This window comes from Choloepus didactylus, chromosome 8 (assembly GCF_015220235.1).
Source record: "Choloepus didactylus isolate mChoDid1 chromosome 8, mChoDid1.pri, whole genome shotgun sequence".
NCBI lineage: Eukaryota > Metazoa > Chordata > Mammalia > Pilosa > Megalonychidae > Choloepus > Choloepus didactylus.
Genome location: NC_051314.1, coordinates 12,988,389 through 13,008,926, shown reverse-complemented (window position 1 = coordinate 13,008,926; position 20,538 = coordinate 12,988,389). Strand labels below are relative to the sequence as shown.

General features: G+C 37.6%; 1 protein-coding gene across 2 annotated transcripts in view; it reads right to left on the bottom strand.

Annotated features, from left to right (window-relative positions):
* Nucleotides 1-20,538, bottom strand: part of SLC25A17 (solute carrier family 25 member 17) — a 72,651-nt gene that overhangs the window by 12,228 nt on the left and 39,885 nt on the right. For both annotated transcript variants that reach the window (XM_037846110.1, XM_037846111.1), the window contains one exon: nucleotides 19,766-19,917. In XM_037846110.1, the coding sequence (XP_037702038.1) occupies nucleotides 19,766-19,917 (152 nt within the window). The remainder of the gene's footprint in view (nucleotides 1-19,765; nucleotides 19,918-20,538) is intronic.

The window sequence follows — 20,538 nt, the reverse complement described above, 5'->3', positions numbered from 1 at the left end:
ATTAGCCTTACAAATTTAAGGATGGGGATCTTGGTCCCCCAAGGTTGCCTCAGAGTGGAACAATTCAACCAGCCAGGTGCTTCTTTTTTGAAAACACATGATCCCAATTTAACACCATCTTGAGATATTAAAATATTCCTCAACAGTTCTGAAATGATTAAAAAAAATACCAGATAGTTTTAACAAAGTGCCTGATACACAGTATATACTTTATAAATATCTGTTAAATAAATCATTGAGCAAATGAAAGAATGAACAAACTCAACAAACAAGCATGTGTCAAGCTGTCTGGCTCTGGTCAAACTCTGAAGAACCAAAAGGCACAATACTTCAGAAGAGAAATCTTATATGAAAACGCAATTAAATACCAACTGGAGAAAAAAATGTTTTGATGTAAAGAATCTCAAAACATACTATATAGACAACACAGCCTAACAAAGGATAAATTTGATGAACAGCCAAGAGATTAAAATTTGCCAAGAGATTAAAATTCTATTTTTTCATTTTTTTGTACACAGTTGCAAAAATAAGATATTTTGCTACTTATCTCTTATGACACTATCAGAACACATTTCTCAAAATAAAAAAAAATCAACTTTTATGATTGTATTTCTTATATTTTTATTGATTCACATATCATCAAGGAGTCATCTTTAGTTATGACATAGTATTTCATGCATTGTCACTTCAGGCATTGATCATAATCTGAAAAATCCCCATTTAGACATTCTTGCTAGTCTCATTTATAAAAAGAGCCAGTGCCCAAGAAGGCAGGAAGAAGGATATCAATACATGCCCATTTACCCAGAATTTAGAATGTATTCCTACTCACTGTAATGTACACATCACTTAATAGAGAAAAATCAGATTATAAAGTGATCCTGGATAGTCTACTGCATTTTTTAAGAAGAAAAAAAAGAAGACAGGGGAGCTTTAACCAGAGACTACAAGGTTCCATGGATAATGTAGAAGGGCACAAAGACATACATTTCTAAATAAATGAAAAAGGGTGCCTGTTAGATTATTTAGAAATCAAAATTTCCTTCTTGTTCTATTTAAAAGATGGGTGCACACAAAACATTTTTAAGAGGCAATGCAGCAAGATTAAGATTTAACCATTATTTAAAACTCTCCTTTCATATAACCATTATTAACACAAGCTGAAAGACTAAGAGGATTATAAGGAGAAACTCAAGTACAAAAATGTACTACACTAGAGAGGATTCTGGGAAGATGACAGAGTAAGAAGTGCCAGGAATCATTCCCTCCACACAAACAACTATTTAACTGGCAGGAAACATCTGAAACAACTATTTTGAAATTATTGAGTCTAGTGGACACTATGTGGCATCCAGGGAAGAGCTGGAGGAAGAGGCTAGTAAATTGTGTTAAATGATGCAGTGGTTACCATCCCCATCCCTTAACTGCATGGCAGGCAGTGGGGACTGAAGTCTTGGGTCCTGGTGGAGCTTGCTGGGTATAAGGTGGGCTACAAGGAGCTAGTCCTCCAAAATCTGAGGGAGTGTGGTTTGATTAGAGATCACTACTTCTGATCAGATACTTCAGATTGCTAGATGGGCCACTGGGTGGGCTAGCTCTAGGGTGGCCACTATTCCAACCTCTGGGAAAAGTGGCATATAAGTCTTAAAGAGGCAGTACCTATTTATTTTTCCTCTTCTCTCCATTCACATGGAGCAAAAAATAGTTTTGAAAAGTCACAAATTGATGGCTCCAGCCCTCAACAACAGCAAACAAAGAACCATAGGGAGAACTAGACTGCCAGAGTAGTAACAATGCAATACTCAGAATGTCCAGTTCTCAACAAAAAATTAGAAAACACACACATAAATAGGAAGGTATGGACCATTCACAGGCAAAAAATATTTCTCATAAACCATCCATGAGGCTCATATATTGCAACTATTAGTCAGACTTAAACTGTCAAACCTGTTCAATGAGCTAAAGAAATACATATACCAGAAACACTACCTGAACAAAATAAAGAGACAGCAATTATAAAAAAGAATGAAAAAGAAGTTCTGGAGATGCAAAGAACAGTAATTGAAATGAAAACCTCATCAGAGGAGGAGATAGGGCTAGCAAAAACAGCAAACAAACAAACAAACAAACAAAACCAAAAACCCAAAATAAAAACAGAGACTTTTTGGAGTTCCGGTGAACATAAAACAGAGAAGGGCAGGGCTCAAACAGAATCAGGCTCATATGCAAATCCAGAGGGCGAGGTCCCTTGTCTGAAGAGCCCATTTCTCTGCTCTCTCCATTGTTCCTTAATGGCCCTAATCTCCTTGTCTCTTAGCATTTCAATAGCCCATCAGATCTGCAAGGAGGGACTTTTATTTATTTATTTATTTATTTATTTCTATCTTTTTCTCTTTTTCTAAAGCAATAACTCTAAGAAGCCCGTTACAGAAAGCCTCAAAGACTTGCTATTTGGGGCCAGGTAAGACCAGAGCTAAGATAGCTCTGAGACACAAAGCAATAAGTCTAGTGGCTGAGAAAATTTGCTAAACACCACAACTCCCCAAGAAAAGGGGGGCGTCCCCTTACAGCCATCTTCCTGGAGGGCTGGGAATGCTCCTGCCCGGCGCCAGCACCACAGTCCAGAGCTACCCCAAACAAGCCAGTGTGACAGGAAGTGTCTCCAGCATCATACGCACACACCACAACATTGGGCATAGACAATAGACCTTCGCGAACCCACAGCTAATTGTCCTGGAACTGAGAAGGCAGAGCTGTGTGAAAAGTGGGTAATTAACATGCCCCATTCAGCCATCCTTTCAGCAGACTGGGAACGCCCCTACACAGTCCTGTGGCCCAGAACTTCCCTTGGGGGATGGTGCGCACCTGTGATGTAGCACAGTCTTCCCTCAGCACAGGACCTAGGAGGGCATGGCTTGGAAGAGAGACCCATTCGCAAGTTCCAGGGACCATACACCAATACCGAGAAATTGTGGGTCAGTGGCAGAGACAAACTGTGGTGAGACTGAACTGAAGGATTAGACTATTGCAACAGCTTTAAATCTCCAGGAACACTTGGGAGATTTGATTATTAAAGCCGCCCTCCCTCCCTAAATGCTCAGACACACGCCCCACATTCAGGGCGGGAAGCATCAACTACACACACAAACTTGTTGCACCAATTGGACTCCACAAGACTCACACCCCCACTTACCACAAAGATAAAGTTGGGGAGAACTGGCTTGAGGGGAATAGGTGGCTTGCAGATGCCACCTGCTGGTTAGAGAAAGTGTACTCCATGCAGCTGTAGATCTGACAAATTGAAGATAAGTGTTTGAATCAGTCTACATATCCTAAAAGAACCCTACCAAGCTAAGCAAATGCCAAGAGGCCAAAAACAACAGAAAATTTTAAAGCATATGAAAAAACCAGATGATATGGACAACCCAAACCCAAACACCCAAATCAAAAGATCAGAGGAGACACGGTACTTGGAGCAATTAATCAAAGAACTAAAGACAAACAATGAGAGCATGGCACAGGATATAAAGGACATGAAGAAGACCCTAGAAGGGCATAAAGAAGACACTGCAAGAGTAAAAATAAAAATAGACGATCTTATGGAAATAAAAGAAACTGGTGACTAAATTAAAAAGATTCTGGATACTCATAGTACAAGACTAGAGGAAGCTGAACAGCAAATCAGTGACCTTGAGGATGACAGAACGGAAAATGAAAGAACAAAAGAAAGAATGGGGAAAAAAATTGAAAAAATCGAAATGGACCTCAGGGATACGATAGATAATATAAAACATCCAAATATAAGACTCATTGGTGTTCCAGAAGGGAAAGAGAAGGGTAAAGGTCTAGCAAGAGTATTCAAAGAAACCGTTGGGGAAAACTTCCCAAATCTTCTAAACACCATAAATACACAAATCATAAAAGCCCAGCGAACTCCAAATAGAATAAATCTAAATAAACCCACTCTGAGACATATTCTGATCAGATTGCCAAATACTGATGAGAAGGAGCAAGTTCTGAAAGCAGCAAGGGAAAAGCAATTCACCACTTACAAAAGAAACAGCATAAGACTAAGTAGTGACTACTCAGCAGCCACCATGGAGGCGAGAAGGCCATGGCATGACATATTTAAAATTCTGAGAGAGAAAAATTTCCAACCAAGAATTCCTTATCCAGCAAAGCTCTCCTTCAAATTTGAGGGAGATCTTAAATTTTTCACAGACAAACAAATGCTGAGAGAATTTGCTAACAGGAGACCTGCCCTACTTGAGATACTAAAGGGAGCCCTACAGACAGAGAAACAAAGAAAGGAGAGGGAGATATGGAGAAAGGTTCAGTACTAAAGAGATTCAGTATGGGTACATTAAAGGATATTAATAGAAAGAGGGGAAAAATATATATGACAAACATAAACCAAAGGATAAGATGGCTGATTCAAGAAATGCCTTTATGGTTATAACGTTGAATGTAAATGGATTAAACTCCCCAATTAAAAGATATAGATTGGCAGAATGGATCAAAAAATACGAACCATCAATATGTTGCATACAAGAGACTCATCTTAGACACAGGGATGCTAAGAAATTGAAAGTGAAAGGATGAAAAAAATATTCCATGCAAGCTACAGCCAAAAGAAAGCAGAAGTAGCAATATTAATCACAGATAAAACAGACTTTAAATTCAAGGATGTTATGAGAGACAAAGAAGGCCACTACATACTAATAAAAGGGGCAATTCAACAGGAAGAAATAACAATCATAAATCTTTATGCACCTAATTAAGGTGCCACAAAATACATCAGACAAACACTGGCAAAACTAAAGGAAGCAACTGATGTTTCCACAATAATTGTGGGAGACTTCAACACATCATTCTCTCCTATAGATACATCAACCAGACAGAAGACCAATAAGGAAACTGAAAATCTAAACAATCTGATGAATGAATTGGATTTAACAGACATATATAGCATATTACATCCCAAATGACCAGGATACACATTCTTCTCTAATGTTCATGGAACTTTCTCCAGAATAGACCATATGCTGGGACATAAAAAAAGCCTCAATAAATTTAAAAGAATTGAAATTATTCAAAGCACATTCTCTGACCACAATGGAACACAATCAGAAGTCAATAACCATCAGAGACTTAGAAAATTCACAAATACCTGGAGGTTAAACAACACACTCCTAAACAATCAGTGGGTTAAAGAAGAAATAGCAAGAGAAATTGCTAAATATATAGAAACGAATGAAAATGAGAACACAACATATCAAAACCTATGGGATGCAGCAAAAGCGGTAGTGAGGGGGAAGTTTATAGCACTAAACACATACATCAAAAAGGAAGAAAGAGCTAAAATCAAAGAACTAATGGAGCAACTGAAGGGGCTAGAAAATGAACAGCAAACAAATCCTAAACCAAGTAGAAGAAAAGAAATAACAAGAATTAAAGCAGAAATAAATGACAAGAACAAAAAAACAATAGAGCATAAATTATACCAAGGGTTGGTTCTTTCAGAAGATCAACAAGATTGACAAGCCCCTAGCTAGAATGACAAAATCAAAAAGAGAGAAGACCCATATAAACAAAATATTGAATGAGAAAGGTGACATTACTGCAGATCCCGAAGAAATTAAAAAAATTGTGAGGATACTATGAACAACTGTATGCCAACAAACTGGATAATGTAGAGGAAATGGACAATTTTCCTGGAAACATGTGAACAACCTAGAATGACCAGAGAAGAAACAGAATCCTCAACCAGCCAATCACGAGCAAAGAGATCCAATCAGTCATCAAAAAACTTCCCACAAATAAATGCCCAGAGCCAGATGGCTTCACAACAGAATTCTACCAAGCTTTCCAAAAAGAACTGACACCAATCTTACTTAAACTCTTTCAAAACACTGAAGAAAATGGAACACTACCTAACACATTTTATGAAGCTAACATCAGTCTAATACCAAAACCAGGCAAAGATGCCACAAAAAAGGAAAACTACAGGCCAATCTCCCTAATGAATATAGATGCAAAAATTCTTAACAAAATACTTGCAAATCGAATCCAAAGACACATTAAAAAAATCATACACCATGACCAAATGGGGTTCATTCCAGGCATGCAAGGATGGTTCAACATAAGAAAATCAATGTATTACAACACATTAACAAATCAAAAGAGAAAAATCAAATGATCATCTCAATAGATGCTGAAAAAGCATTTGACAAAATCCAACATGCCTTTTTGATAAAAACACTTCAAAAGGTAGGAATTGAAGGAAACTTCCTCAGTATGATAAAGAGCATATATGGAAAACCCACAGCCTGCATAGTACTCAAAGGTGAGAGTCTGAAAGCCTTCCCTCTAAGATTAGGAATGAGACAAGGGTGCCCGCTGTCACCACTGTTATTCAACATTGTGCTAAATGTGTTAGCCAGGGCAATCCGGCAAGACAAAGAAATAAAAGGCATCCGTATTAGAAAGGAAGAAGTAAAACTGTATCATTTGCAGATGATATGATCTTATATGTGGAAAACCCTGAGAAATTGATGATACAGCTACTGGAGATGATAAATAAATTTAGCAAAGTAGCGGGATACAAGATTAATATACATAAATCAGTAATGTTTCTATATGTTAGTAATGAACAAAGTGAAGAGACACTCAAGAAAAAGATACCGTTTTCAATAGCAACTAAAAATATCATGTACCCAGGAATAAACTTAACCAAAGTTGTAAAAGACCTATACAAAGAAAACTACATAATTCTACTAAAAGAAATAGAAGGGGTCCTAAAAAGATGGAAAAATATTCCATGTTCATGGATAGGAGGGCTAAATGTCATTAAGATGTCAATTCTACCCAAACTCATCTACAGATTCAATGCAATCTCAATCAAAATTTCAACAACCTACTTTGCAGACTTGGAAAAGCTAGTTATCAAATTTATTTGGAAAGGGAAGATGCCTTGAATTGCTAAAGACACTCTAAAAAAGAAAAACAAAATAGGAGGACTTATACTCCCTGACTTTGAAGCTTATTATAAAGCCACAGTAGTCAAAACAGCATGGTACTGGCACAAAGATAGACATATTGATCAACGGAATCAAATTGAGAATTTGGAGATAGACCCCCAGATCTCTGGCAAACTGATCTTTAATAAGGCCCCCATAGCCACTGAACTGGGACATAAGAGTCTTTTCAACAAATGGGGATGGGAGAGTTGGATATTCATATCCAAAAGAATGAAAGAGGACTCTTACCTCACACCCTACACAAAAATTAACTCAAAGTGGATCAAAGACCTCAATATAAAAGAAAGTACCATAAAACTCCTAGAAGATAATGTAGGGAAACATCTTCAAGACCTTGTATTAGGCGGCCACTTCCTAGACTTGACACCGAAAGCACAAGAAACAAAAGAAAAAATTGATAAATGGGAACTCCTCAAGCACAGAAGTTTCTGCACCTCAAAAGAACTTGTCAAAAAGATGAAGAGGCAGCCAACTTAATGGGAAAAAATTTTTGGAAACCATGTATCTGACAAAAGACTGATATCTTGCATATATAAAGAAATCCTACAACTCAATGACAATAGTACAGATAGTCCAATTATAAAATGGGCAAAAGATATGAAAAGACAGTTCTCTGAAGAGGAAATACAAATGGCCAAGAAACACATGAAAAAATGTTCAGCTTCACTAGCTATTAGAGAGATGCAAATTAAGACCACAATGAGATACCATCTCACACCGTTAGAATGGCTGCCATTAAACAAACAGGAAACTACAAATGCTGGAGGGGATGTGGAGAAATTGGAACTCTTATTCATTGTTGGTGGGACTGTATAATGGTTCAGCCACTCTGGAAGTCAGTCTGGCAGTTCCTCAGAAAACCAGATATAGAGTTACCCTTTGATCCAGCAATTGCACTTCTCGGTATATACCTGGAAGATCTGAAAGCAGTGACACGAACAGATATCTGCATGCCAATGTTCATAGCAGCATTATTTATGATTGCCAAGAGATGGAAACAACCCAAATGTCCTTCAACAGATGAGTGGATAAATAAAATGTGGTATATACACACGATGGAATACTATGCGGCAGTAAGAAGGAACGATGTCGTGAAACATGACAACATGGATGAACCTTGAAGACATAATGCTGAATGAAATAAGCCAGGCACAAAAAGAGAAATATTACATGCTACCACTACTGTGAACATTGAAAAATGTAAAATAAACGGTTTATAATGCAGAATGTAGGAGAACTAGCGATAGAGAGCAATTAATGAAGCGGGAACAATAACTCAACAAGAACAGATAGGCTATCGTGGGTAAATTTAATGTTCTAGGAATGCCCAGGGATGACTATGGTTTGCTAATTTCTGAATTCTATATTAGGTTATTTTCTTGGGGTACAGTAGGAACATGTTGGAAGTAAAGTAGGTATTTTAGGTTGGTTATCTTTTTCTTCCTCCCTTGTTATGTTACGGTTTGTTTGAAATTTTTTTTATTGTATGTTTCTCTTTTTTTGATATAGTTAATTTAAAAAAAAGTTAATTAAAAAAAAAAACAATGAAAAAAATATGCAGTGCCCCCTTGAGGAGCTGGTGGAGAATGCGGGGGTGTTGGGCTTCCCCACCTCAATGGTTGCTGATGTGCTCACAGACATGGAGGACTGGTGGTTTGATGGGCTGAGCCCTCTACTATGGGATGTGCCCTTGGCAAGACTGTGGCTGCAAAGGAGAGGCTAGGCCTGCCTATAACTGTGCCTAAGAGCTTCCTCCCGAATCCCTCTTTGTTGCTCAGATGTGGCCCTCTCTCCCTTGCTAAGCTAACTTGGCAGGTGAAATCACTGCCCTCCCCCCTACGTGGGATCTGACACCCAGGGGAGTAAATCTCCCTGGCAACATGGAATATGACTCCTGGGGAGGAATCTAGACCCAGCATCGTGGGATGGAGAACATCTTCTTGATCAAAAAGGGGATGTGAAAGGAAATGAAATAAGCTTCAGTGGCAGAGAGATTCCAAAAGGAGCCGAGAGGTCACTCTGGAGGGCCCTCTTACATACAATATAGATAACCCTTTTTAGGTTCTAATCAATTGGAATAGCTAGCAGTAAATACCTGAAACTGTCAAACTACAACCCAGAACCAATGAATCTTGAAGATGTTTGTATAAAAATGTAGCTTATAAGGGGTAACAATGTGATTGGGAAAGCCATATGGGCCATACTCCCCTTTGTCCAGTGTATGGATGGATGAGTAGAAAAATGGGGGCAAAAAAACCACACAAAAAACAAAAAAAACGGCACCCAGGGTCCTTTTTTACTTTAATTGTTCTTTTTCACTTTAATTTTTATTCTCATTATTTTTGTGTGTGTGGTAATGAAAATGTTCAGAAATTAATTTTGATTAATATGGTGGTACTGTGAACAACTGAATGTATGCTTTGTATGACTGCATGGTATGTGAATATATCTCAATAAAAATGAATTTAAAAAAAAAAAGGAAAGAGGACACAAATAACTAAAATCAAAGTGCGGACCTTACTCTTGACCTTATAGAAATAAAAAGAATTATAAGAGATACTATGAGCTATTCTATGTTATCAAATGAGAAAACCTGGATGAAATGGACCAAATTCTTTGAAACATACAAATCACCTAATGTGATGCAAGAAGATAAAGACTGAATCAGTAGTTAAAAACCTCCCAACAAACAAAAGTCCAGGACCATATGGCTTCACTGCTGAATTCTACAAAGCCTTTACAGAAGAATTAACACCAATCCTTCTCAAACTCTTACAAAAAAGGAAGAGGAGGGAATACTTCCTAATTTGTTCTATGAAGCCAGCAATACTTGGATAAAGACAGAACAAGAGGGGAGATTTTCGGGAAGATGGCAGAGTAGGTGAGGCAGAACAGGCTTCTCCTCCACGAAAGCAACTAGAGAGGGGCTAGAGGACACCCAGGACTGTGGTTTCAGAGTGCGACCAATCACAGAGGGTCCCCCACAGTACATGGAGGGACCCCAACAAAAACGTGAGCGAGACTGTGGTTCCAGGGACAGGGTGAGTTTGTTCCCACTGGACGTCTCCCGGCCGGAAACACCAAAACTGCTGCCAGGCAAGCGAGTGAGCAGCATCTCTCCACTCCCATGCACCTACCTTGACAGTTGGCTGTGGGTGATCCTCCATAGTCAGATGACAGAGAGCTCCTGTGAAGGAACCAGGCAGCCAGCGTTTACTCTCCCCTCATGGAAGTCCAGTGGGGGGGTGAAACGGTGAGAAGTGCAGAAGGGAGAAGTGCCATACCGAGGATAAGGAGCCCCTACTACATCCCAGAGACTTGTGGGTGCACAGCAGGTATCGGGCCGGCACGGCCCATGTTCTATCTGTGAGGTGCCATTGAGTAGACTCCCTGCCTATCTGCTCAGGGCCCACATCCCAGCCCCAGGGCAGGCAGTCCGCAGTGCATAAGGAGAACTGGTGTACTGATTGGTTCTCTTTGAAAAAACTGAAGAAAAAGGAACATTACCTAATTCATTTTATGAAGCTAACAGCACTCTGATAGATTTAGGTAACCAGATAAAGATACCACAAATGGAAAACTATAGACCAATCTCCCTAATGAACATACAGGCAAAAATTCTAAACAAAATACTTGCAAATCTAATCCAAAGGCACACTAAAATAATTATACACCACAACCAAGTGGGGTTCATTCCTGGCATGCAACGGTGGTACAACATCAGAAAATCAATTAATGTAATTCAATACATTAATAAATTGAAAGGGAAAAATCAAATGATTATCTCGATAGACACTGAAAAAGCATCTGACAAAATTCAACATCCCTTTTTGATAAAAACACTTCAAAAGGTAGGACTTGGAGGAATGTAGACCTGGCATCGTGGGACGGAGAACATCTTCTTGACCAAAAGGGGGATGTGAAAGGAAATGAAATAAGCTTCAGTAGCAGAGAGATTCCAAAAGGAGTCGAGAGGTCACTCTGGTGGGCACTCTTACGCACACTTTAGACAACGCTTTTTAGGTTCTAAAGAATCGGGGTAGCTGGTGGTGGATACCTGAAACTATCAAACTACAACCCAGAACCCATGAATCTCGAAGACAGTTGTATAAAAATGTAGCTTATGAGGGGTGACAATGGGATTGGGAAAGCCATAAGGACCACACTCCACTTTGTCTAGTTTATGGATGGATGAGTAGAAAAATAGGGGAAGGAACAAACAAACAAACAGACAAAGGTACCCAGTGTTCTTTTTTACTTCAATTGCTCTTTTTCACTCTAATTATTATTCTTGTTATTTTTGTGTGTGTGCTAATGAAGGTGTCAGGGATTGATTTGGGTGATGAATGTACCACTATGTAATGGTACTGTAAACAATCGAAAGTACGATTTGTTTTGTATGACTGCATGGTATGTGAATATATCTCAATAAAATGAAGATTAAAAAAAAAAAAAAAAGGTAGGACTTGAGGGAACCTTCCCCAATATGATAAAGGGCATATATGAAAAACCCACAGCCAGCATAGTACTCAAAGGTGAGAGGCTGAAAGCCTTCCCCCTAAGATCAGGAATGAGACGAGGATGCCCACTGTCACCTCTGTTATTCAACATCGTGCCAGAAGTTCTAGCCAGAGCAATTTGCCAAGACAAAGACATAAAAGGTATCCAAATTGCAAAGGAAGAAGTAAAACTATAATTATTTGCAGTTGACATCTTATATTTGGAAAATCCTAAGAATTCGACGACAGAGCTACTTGAGCTAATAAAATAAGGCAGAGTGGTGGGCTATAAGATTAATGCACTTAAGTCAGTAATGTTCCTATACACTAGACATGACCTAACTGAAGAGGCAATCATAAAGAAAAAAAAATTCCATTCACAATAGCAACTAAAAAAAATCAAGTACTTAGGAAAACTTAACCAAGAACATAAACAACCGCTACTCAGAAAATTACAAAATTTTACTAAAAGAAATAAAAAGGACGTAAATAGGTGGAAAAATATTCCGTGCTCATACATAGGAAGACTAAACATTGTTAAGATGTAAATTCTACCCAAACTGATCTACACATTCAATGCAATTCCAATCAAAATTCCAACAAACTACTTTGCAGACTTGGAAAAGTTAGTTATCATATTTATTTGGAAGGGAAAGGGGCCTCGAATTGCCAAAAACATCCTAAAAAAAGAATGAAGTGGGAGGACTTACACCGCTAGACTTTGAAGCCTATTATAAAGCTGCAGTGGTCAAAATAGCATGGTGTTGGCATAAAAGTAGACACTGATCAATGGAATTGAATTGAGAATTCTGAAACAGACCCCTAGATACATGGCCAACTGATTTTTGATAAGGCCCCCAAATCCACAGAACTGGGACAGAACAGTCTCTTTAACAAATGGGGCTGGGAGAACTGGATAGCCATAACCAAAAGAATGAAAGAGGACCCCTTCTTTACACCCTATGCGAAAATTAACTCAAAGTGGATCAAACACCTTAATATAAGAGACAGCACAATAAAACTCATAGAAGATAATATATGGAAATATCTTCAGGACCTAGTAACAGGAGATAGCTTCTTAGACCTTACACTCAAAGCATAAGCAACAAAAGAAAAAATAGATAAACAGGAACTCCTCCAAATCAAAAGCTTCTGCGCCTTAAAGAACTTTGCCAAAAAAGGTGAAGAGACAGCCAACTCAATGGGAGAATATACTTAGAAACCATGTATCTGATAAGAGACTGATATCCTGCATATATAAAGAAAATCCTACAATTCAACAGCAGTAGTACAAACAGCACAATTATAAAATGAACAAGGCACGATGAGAAAGGTATTTCTTCAAAGAAGAAATACAAATAGCTAAAAAACACGTGAAAAAAATGTTCCTCTTCACTAGCTATTAAGTAAATGCAAATCAAAACTACAATGAGATACCATCTCACACCAATAAGAACAGCTGCCATTAAACAAAGAGAAAACAATAAATGCTGGAGAGAATGTGGAGAATTTGGAATTCTTATTCATTGCTGGTGGGAATGTATAATGATAACAGCTGCTGTGGAAGACAGTCTGGCTATTTCTCAGAAAACTAGATACCAAATTACCCTATGATCCAGCAATTCACTTCTCAGTATATACCCAGAAGATTTGAAAGCAGTGACACAAACAGACATTTGTACATGTACACGTTCATAGCAGCATTGTCCACAATTGTCAAGAAACAGAAACAATCCAAGTGTCCTTCAACAGACGAGTGGATAAATAAAATATGCCATATACATATGATGGAATACTATGCAGCAGTAAGAAGGAACAAGGTCCTGAAACATACGGCAACATGGATGAACCTTGAAGATATAATGCTGAGTGAAACAAATCAGACACAAAAAGGAGAGAGATTGTATGTTACCACTTCTATAAACTCTCTGAACAATGCAAAATCAATGTGTTATAATGCAAAATATTAGGTACTTAGTGATACACAGAAGCTAGTGAGGGGGAATGAAAATCTAGTATGTCCAGATATGTTAATGAGGGTGAACTGAAAGGTAAGGGAATGATGATTGTCAATGGGATTGTAAGTATCAGAGCTATATTGAAGGTGAATAGGATTGAAAGGGGTTGTTTAAAGGCATGTTTCCCACAGATCAGCACCACAAATATAGATAGATGCTTGCATGATATACTTCCAATGTAGGACACTAGCAGAGAGTTGAAAACAGATGGCTATATGGGAAAAATCAACCTATTGCATACTAGGGAGTATAATTAACAGGAATACCTTACTGGTATCACACAAATACTAGGGAAAAATAATTAAGGGCTGACAAGAGCTACGAGGTGTTTTGGGTCATGAGAACTGTTTAAAATGGAGAGTGATGAGGACTGTACGATTAAGTGACGATAATGTGAAAATTGGATGGATTATCATGGATATAACATATGCTATATGAACTTAGGAGCCTCTACTTTATAAGTTAAGCCCTCGATCTTGAGGCTTGCTTGATTATAACTTATGCTTGTAAAGAGGAGGCTAAGCCCACCTATAATTATACCTAGGAGTCACCTCCAGAGAACTTTTGTTGCTCAAATGCGGACTTTCTCTCTCTAAGCCTAACTCTGCAAATAAATTCATCAACCTCCCCACCCCCGATGTTGGACAGGAGCCGCCAGATGAATGAGTCTCCTTGGCGAAGTGGGACACAGATTCCATTCCATTGAGGGACTGAAAATCCCTTTTTGAACAAAAGGGGGAAAGGAAAGCCAAAAAAATAAGGTGTCAGTGACTAAGAGAATTCAAATATAGTCAAGAGGTTGCCCTGGAGGTTACTCCTTTGCAAGTTTCACATAGATATGTCAAATGACCACAGTATAATAAACCCAAGTCAATAGTAGTTCTGAAAACCTTAAAGAATACCTGGATCCCTATCTGATACTCTATAAAGGTTTCACTCATAAGCTTATTCAGAAACTCAAATTCTTCAGAGAGCTCCTATGTCAGCTAAGTCCCCAAACCCAGAGGCAATAGCCTCTTCAAGAACATCAACTAGATGTGTCCCCTTTTCTCATAAAGTTGACACCCCTTTTCAATGTGAACAACTTAGGGTAGTCACTGCCTAGACATTCCTGAAAATTGGGAAAGTGATTAAACTAGAGGAAGGGGTAGCAACAGACAAGATGGAATTTGTCAAAGGATTATGAATACTGAATCTTTACATAATTTTCTTTTTCTTAGTTGCTGGGGTATCAGAATAGCTAGAAGGAAAGAACTGAAATGGTAGAACTGTAACACATAGCATCCTTTGAAATTTGTTCTATAGCTACTTGTTAAATTGTAATTTGAAAGCTATCACCCTTTTTGTCTATATGTTATATTTCACAATAAGGAAATAACTGAAACTGTGATACTATAACAACTTGGAAATTTCCTATATATAACTACTTGTTAAAGCATACTTTAAAAGTTATTAGCTTTTTTGTATGTATGTTATATTTCACAAAAAGGAAATAACTGAAATTATGGAACTTTAACCTGTAATATTCTTTGAAATTTGTTCTCTAACTACTTGTTAAATTGCACTTGGAAAGTTATCACATCTATGTATACATGTTATATCCTACAATTTAAAAAAAAATGATTAAAAAAAAGCACAAGAAAAGAAAATTAAAGGCCTCATGAATACAATATATTAAAAGGATTATACACCATGACCAAGTGGGATTTATTCCAGGAATGCAATGGTGATTCAACATAAGAAAAGCAGTCCATGTTAACAGAATGAAGGAAAAAAACCATGTTTACCTCATTGGGTAGATTATTCTCCATGTGTCCATTATGGTTAATGGTGTTCTTCAAGTACTGTTTCTTTATTGATCTTCTGTATTGATGTTCTATCAAACATTGAAAGTGGTGTATTGAAGTCACCAACTACTTCTCCCTTTAAATCTGTCAATTTTTTTTTCTTTTTTTTTTAAATCTTCATTTTATTGAGATATATTCACAAACCACGCAGTCATACAAAACAAATCGTACATTCGATTGTTCACAGTACCATTACATAGTTGTACATTCATCACCTAAATCAATCCCTGACACCTTCATTAGCACACACACAAAAATAATAATAATAATAATTCAAGTGAAAAAGAGCAATTGAAGTAAAAAAGAACACTGGGTACCTTTGTCTGTTTGTTTGTTTCCTTTCCCTATTTTTCTACTCATCTATCCATAAACTAGACAAAGTGGAGTGTGGTCCTAATGGTTTTCCCAATCCCATTGTCACTCCTCATAAGCTACATTTTTATACAATTGTCTTCGAGATTCATGGGCTCTGGGTTGCAAATCTGTCAATTTTTGCTTCTCAGTTTAGAAGCAAATATTTTGGGGACTCTGTTATCAGGTTTGGATATTTTTATAACTGTTATATCTTCTTGCTGCATTGAACCTTTTATCAATATACAGCATGCTTCTTTGTTTCTTCTGCCTTTTTTTAAATTCAATTTTATTGAGATTGTTCACATGCCATACAATCATCCAAAGTGCACAATCAATTGCCCACAGTACCATCATACAGCTGCACATCCATTATTCCAGAAAACAAAACCTAAAAAGAAAACTCAAATCCTCCCATACCCCCAACCATTATTGACTCATAGTAGTGGTATAGTACATTTGTTACTGCTGATGAAAGAATGTTAAAATACTACTAACTGTAGTACATAGTTTGCAATAGGAATATTTTTTCCCTATATATCCTTCTATTATTAACTTCTAGTTATAGTGTCATACATTTGTTCTAGATCATGAAAGAGATTTCTAATATTTGTACAGTTAATCACGGACATTGTCTACCCCAAGAGTCACCGATTTATACATTCCCATATTTTAACCTCTAGTTTGCATTGATCATATTTCTTCCCCAATACCACCCCATTTTTAACACTTTGCAAGGTTGACATTCATTTGTTCTCCCTCGTGTAAAAACATATTTGTATATTTTATCACAATTGGTTGAGCACTCTAGGTTTCACTGAGTTATACAGTACCAGTCTTTATCTTTCCTCTTTCCTTCTGGTGTCCCACATGCTCCTAACCTTCTTCTTTCAACCATACACAGCATCATCTTTGTTCAGTGTACTTACATTGCTGTGCTACCATCACCAAAAATTGTGTTCCAAAACTCTCACTCCTGTCTTTTCCTATCTGCCTGTAGTGCTCCCTTTAGTATTTCCTGTAGAGCAGGTATCTTGTTCACAAACTCTGTCATTGTCTGTCAGAGAATATTTTAAACTGTCCCTCATATTTGAGGGACAGTTTTTCCAGATATAGGATTCTTGGTTGGCAGTTTTTCTCTTTCAGTATCTTAAATATATCACACCACTTCCTTCTTGCCTCCACGGTTTCTACTGAGAAATCCATACATAGTCTTATCAAGCTTCCTTTGCATGTGATGGATCGCTTTCCTCTTGCTGCTATCAGGATTCTCTATTTGTCTTTGTTGTTTGATAATCTGATTATTAAGTGTCTTGGTGTAGGTCTATTCAGATCTATTCTGTTTGGGATATGCTGCACTTCTTGGATCTGTAATTTTATGTCTTTCATTGAGATGGGAAATGCCTCTTTTTGTAATTAGTTGAGTTTTTGTAGTACACCTTTTTGACTCCCTTCTTCTTTCCTTTTCTCCGTTTTTTTAGTTTCTTCTCTGGTGGTTACCTTTGTGATTACGATGGACATCTTGTAATCTAATTTAAAACTAATAATATCCTAGTTTGAATAATACCAACCTAGTTTCAGTACTATACACTCTACTCCTATACAACTCCGCCCTTTTACCTTCATAATGGCATTGTCTCAGATTACACTTTATATACTGTATACCCATTAATAGAGATGTTGCTTATTGTTTTTTAACTTTATTTATCAAAAAAGTTAAAGAACAATTAAAAAACATTTCAAACAAAATCAAAACAAAGGAATAAGAAAAAAATAACCTAAAATAACTACATTGCTTCCAACATGTTCCTATCATACCCTCTCTAAAAATTAACAAACCATAGTCATTCCTAAGCATTCCCATAACATTAAGATTATCCTCCATAACTTATCTGTTCTTATTAGATTACCGTTCCCTCTTCACTATCTGCTGTCTATCGCTAGGTCCCCTACATTCTACTATGTAAAACATTTATTTTACATTTTTCACAGAGTTCACATTAGTGGTAACATACAATATCTTTTTGTGTCTGGCTTATTTCACTCAGCATTACGTTTTCAAGGTTCATCCATGTTGTCATATGTTTCATGACCTCGTCCCTTCTTACTGCCGCGTAGTATTCCATCGCGTGCATATACCATATTTGGTTTATTCACTCATCTGTTGAAGGACATTTGGATTGTTTCCATACCTTAGCAATTGTGAATAATGTTGCTATGAACATTGGTGTGTAAATATCTGTTCATGTCACTGCTTTCTGATCTTTCGGGTTGTTCCAGTTTGCTAATGCTGCCGGAATGCAAAACACCAGAGATAGATTGGCTTTTATAAAGGGGGTTTATTTGGTTACAAAGTTACAGTCTTAAGGCCATAAATAAAGAATCCAAGGTAACACATCAACAATCAGGTACCTTCACTGGAGAATGGCCAACTGCTTCCAGAAAACCTCTGTTAGCTCGGAAGGGACATGCCTGGTGTCTGCTCCAAATTCTGGTTTCAAAATGGCTTTCTCCCAGAATGTTTCTCTCTAGGCCTTAGCTCCTCTTCAAAATGTCACTCTCAGTTGCTTTTGGGACATTTGTCCTCTCTTAGCTTCTCCAGAGCAAGAGTCTACTTTCAATGGCCACCTTCAAACTGTCTCTCATCTGCAGCTACTCCCTCAGCTTCTGTGCATTCTTCAAAGTGTCCCTCTTGGCTGTAGCAAAGCTCGCTCCTTCTGTCTGAAGTTACATAATGCTCCAGTAAACTAATCAAAGCCCATGCTGAGTGGGCGGGGCCACACCTCCACTGAAATTATCCAATGAAAGATCTCGCCCACAGTTGAGTGATCACATCTCCATGGAAACATCCAACCAAAAGTCTCCAACCCAATCAACACCAATAAGTTTCCTGCCCACAACAGACTGCATCAAAGATAATGGTGTTTTGGGGGACATAATACATCCAAACAAGCACATGGGTATATACCGAGAAGTGAAATTGCTGGATCAAAGAGTAACTTGAAATCTAGTTTTCTAAGGAATAACTGAACTGTCTTCCAGAGTGGCTGTACCATTATACAGTCCCACCAGCAATGAACAAGAGTTCCAATTTCTCCACATCCTCTCCAGCATTTGTAGTTTCCTGTTTGTTTAATGGCAGCCATTCTAATTGGTGGATCTCATTGTGGTCATTTCACATTCCTCTGTGTGGTAAAAGCCAATAATTAAATATTCACAACATCAGGCTAATGGCTCCTTAGCACTTCTGAAGTCTACACTCTTAAATGATGGTAATCCAAAGCCCTTTAAACCTCACCTCTCCAACTTTTTCACTCACGTCCCTATATTAAGCTCACTCACTAATTAAATCAGAGAACTCACCTTTCTAAACATGGTCCTACATTTTCATAATTCTCCACCATTCCCTCCAAATGGAAGTTGTGCCTACTTTAAGAGCCACTGCTTTCTACAAGCAGACACCTTCCAGCCAAAAGTAACCTCTCTTCCTCTTATGAACAACCTAAAGCATTAAGAACTCATGAAACTGTATTGTGCTGAGCATAAAAATACACCTGTCATACTTCAGGGCCAGCTTTATGGGCTTGTGACCTGTGATTTAATGTTCTGGTGTTACTGTTTTGAAATGCTTCATCAATTTTGAACAAGGGGTCTTGCATTTTCACTTTGCACTCGGCCCCACAAATTACATAGTCAGTCATGTTCACATTAAATATCTCATTTGAACCTCAGTCAAAAAAATAATAATTTAAACTAAGCAGGGAAGGTGTTATAATTTTTTTTTTTTTTTTTTTAATAAAAAAGAGATCTTAACTTCCATAAATTCTGGATACAGGCAACTAAATAGGGATAGGTGATCTTCCTCCCAGGATTAGAAAGATAAGCCAAGTCAGAAAACCAATGATATTCTTTGTAGTATTACTTTGTGCTGAAATAATCTCTTAGAGATCTATGGACCATAAGATAACTATTAAAACATAAAAACACTTACAGCCAGAAAACTTTGTTACCTGCAACAAATCCAACTACAAGATCCTTTCCAGTAGTAGAGCGTTGACCTTTGACCCAGACTGCTTTGAGGCTATTAAAAGTGTAGAAATAGACAAAATTGGAGCAACAGAGACTGGAGATTACTGGAAACCACCCTCGATATGGTGCCAGGCTAGGGGGAAAACACAACAAACAAAATAAAGGTTATGGACAAAAGCATTAGAAATGGGCAGAAAAATTCCTAGGAAATAGGAAAGGCTGATCATCACTCACATTTTTTCAAAGTTCAGTCCTGCACCATACTGGACTCCAAATTGTACACATACCCTACATTCTCAAGGATGCCCAAATCAAGAAATCTATTCTAGTACTAATGACACCAAAGAAACAAAATGAATCTAAGGATCGATTTTACTGGATCACCAATTTCCTTTAGTAAGGTTATTAGGTAAAACTGGAGACAATTTTTCCATGGCTGTTAGTTAATACAGCATCATTTATGTTTTATTACAGGGAAAAATATTTAACATGAAGTAAAAATAGAAAAGAAACAAGAGCAAAAAAAAAATAGATGGGACATGTTATAAGGAACTAGACTGAAGGGGTTCCAACTTGCCAAACCTGGGGCAATATGAGCGCCAAAATAATTAAGTAATCAATTGTAAACCACAGAAAGAACAGGAATTTCTGAGCCCATACCAATAATAAATAGATTAATAAATAAATGGGGGAAAAGGGAAGGCTGTTGCTGACAGGAGTAGGCCAAAATTGGTAAATGTGGAGGGAATTTCGG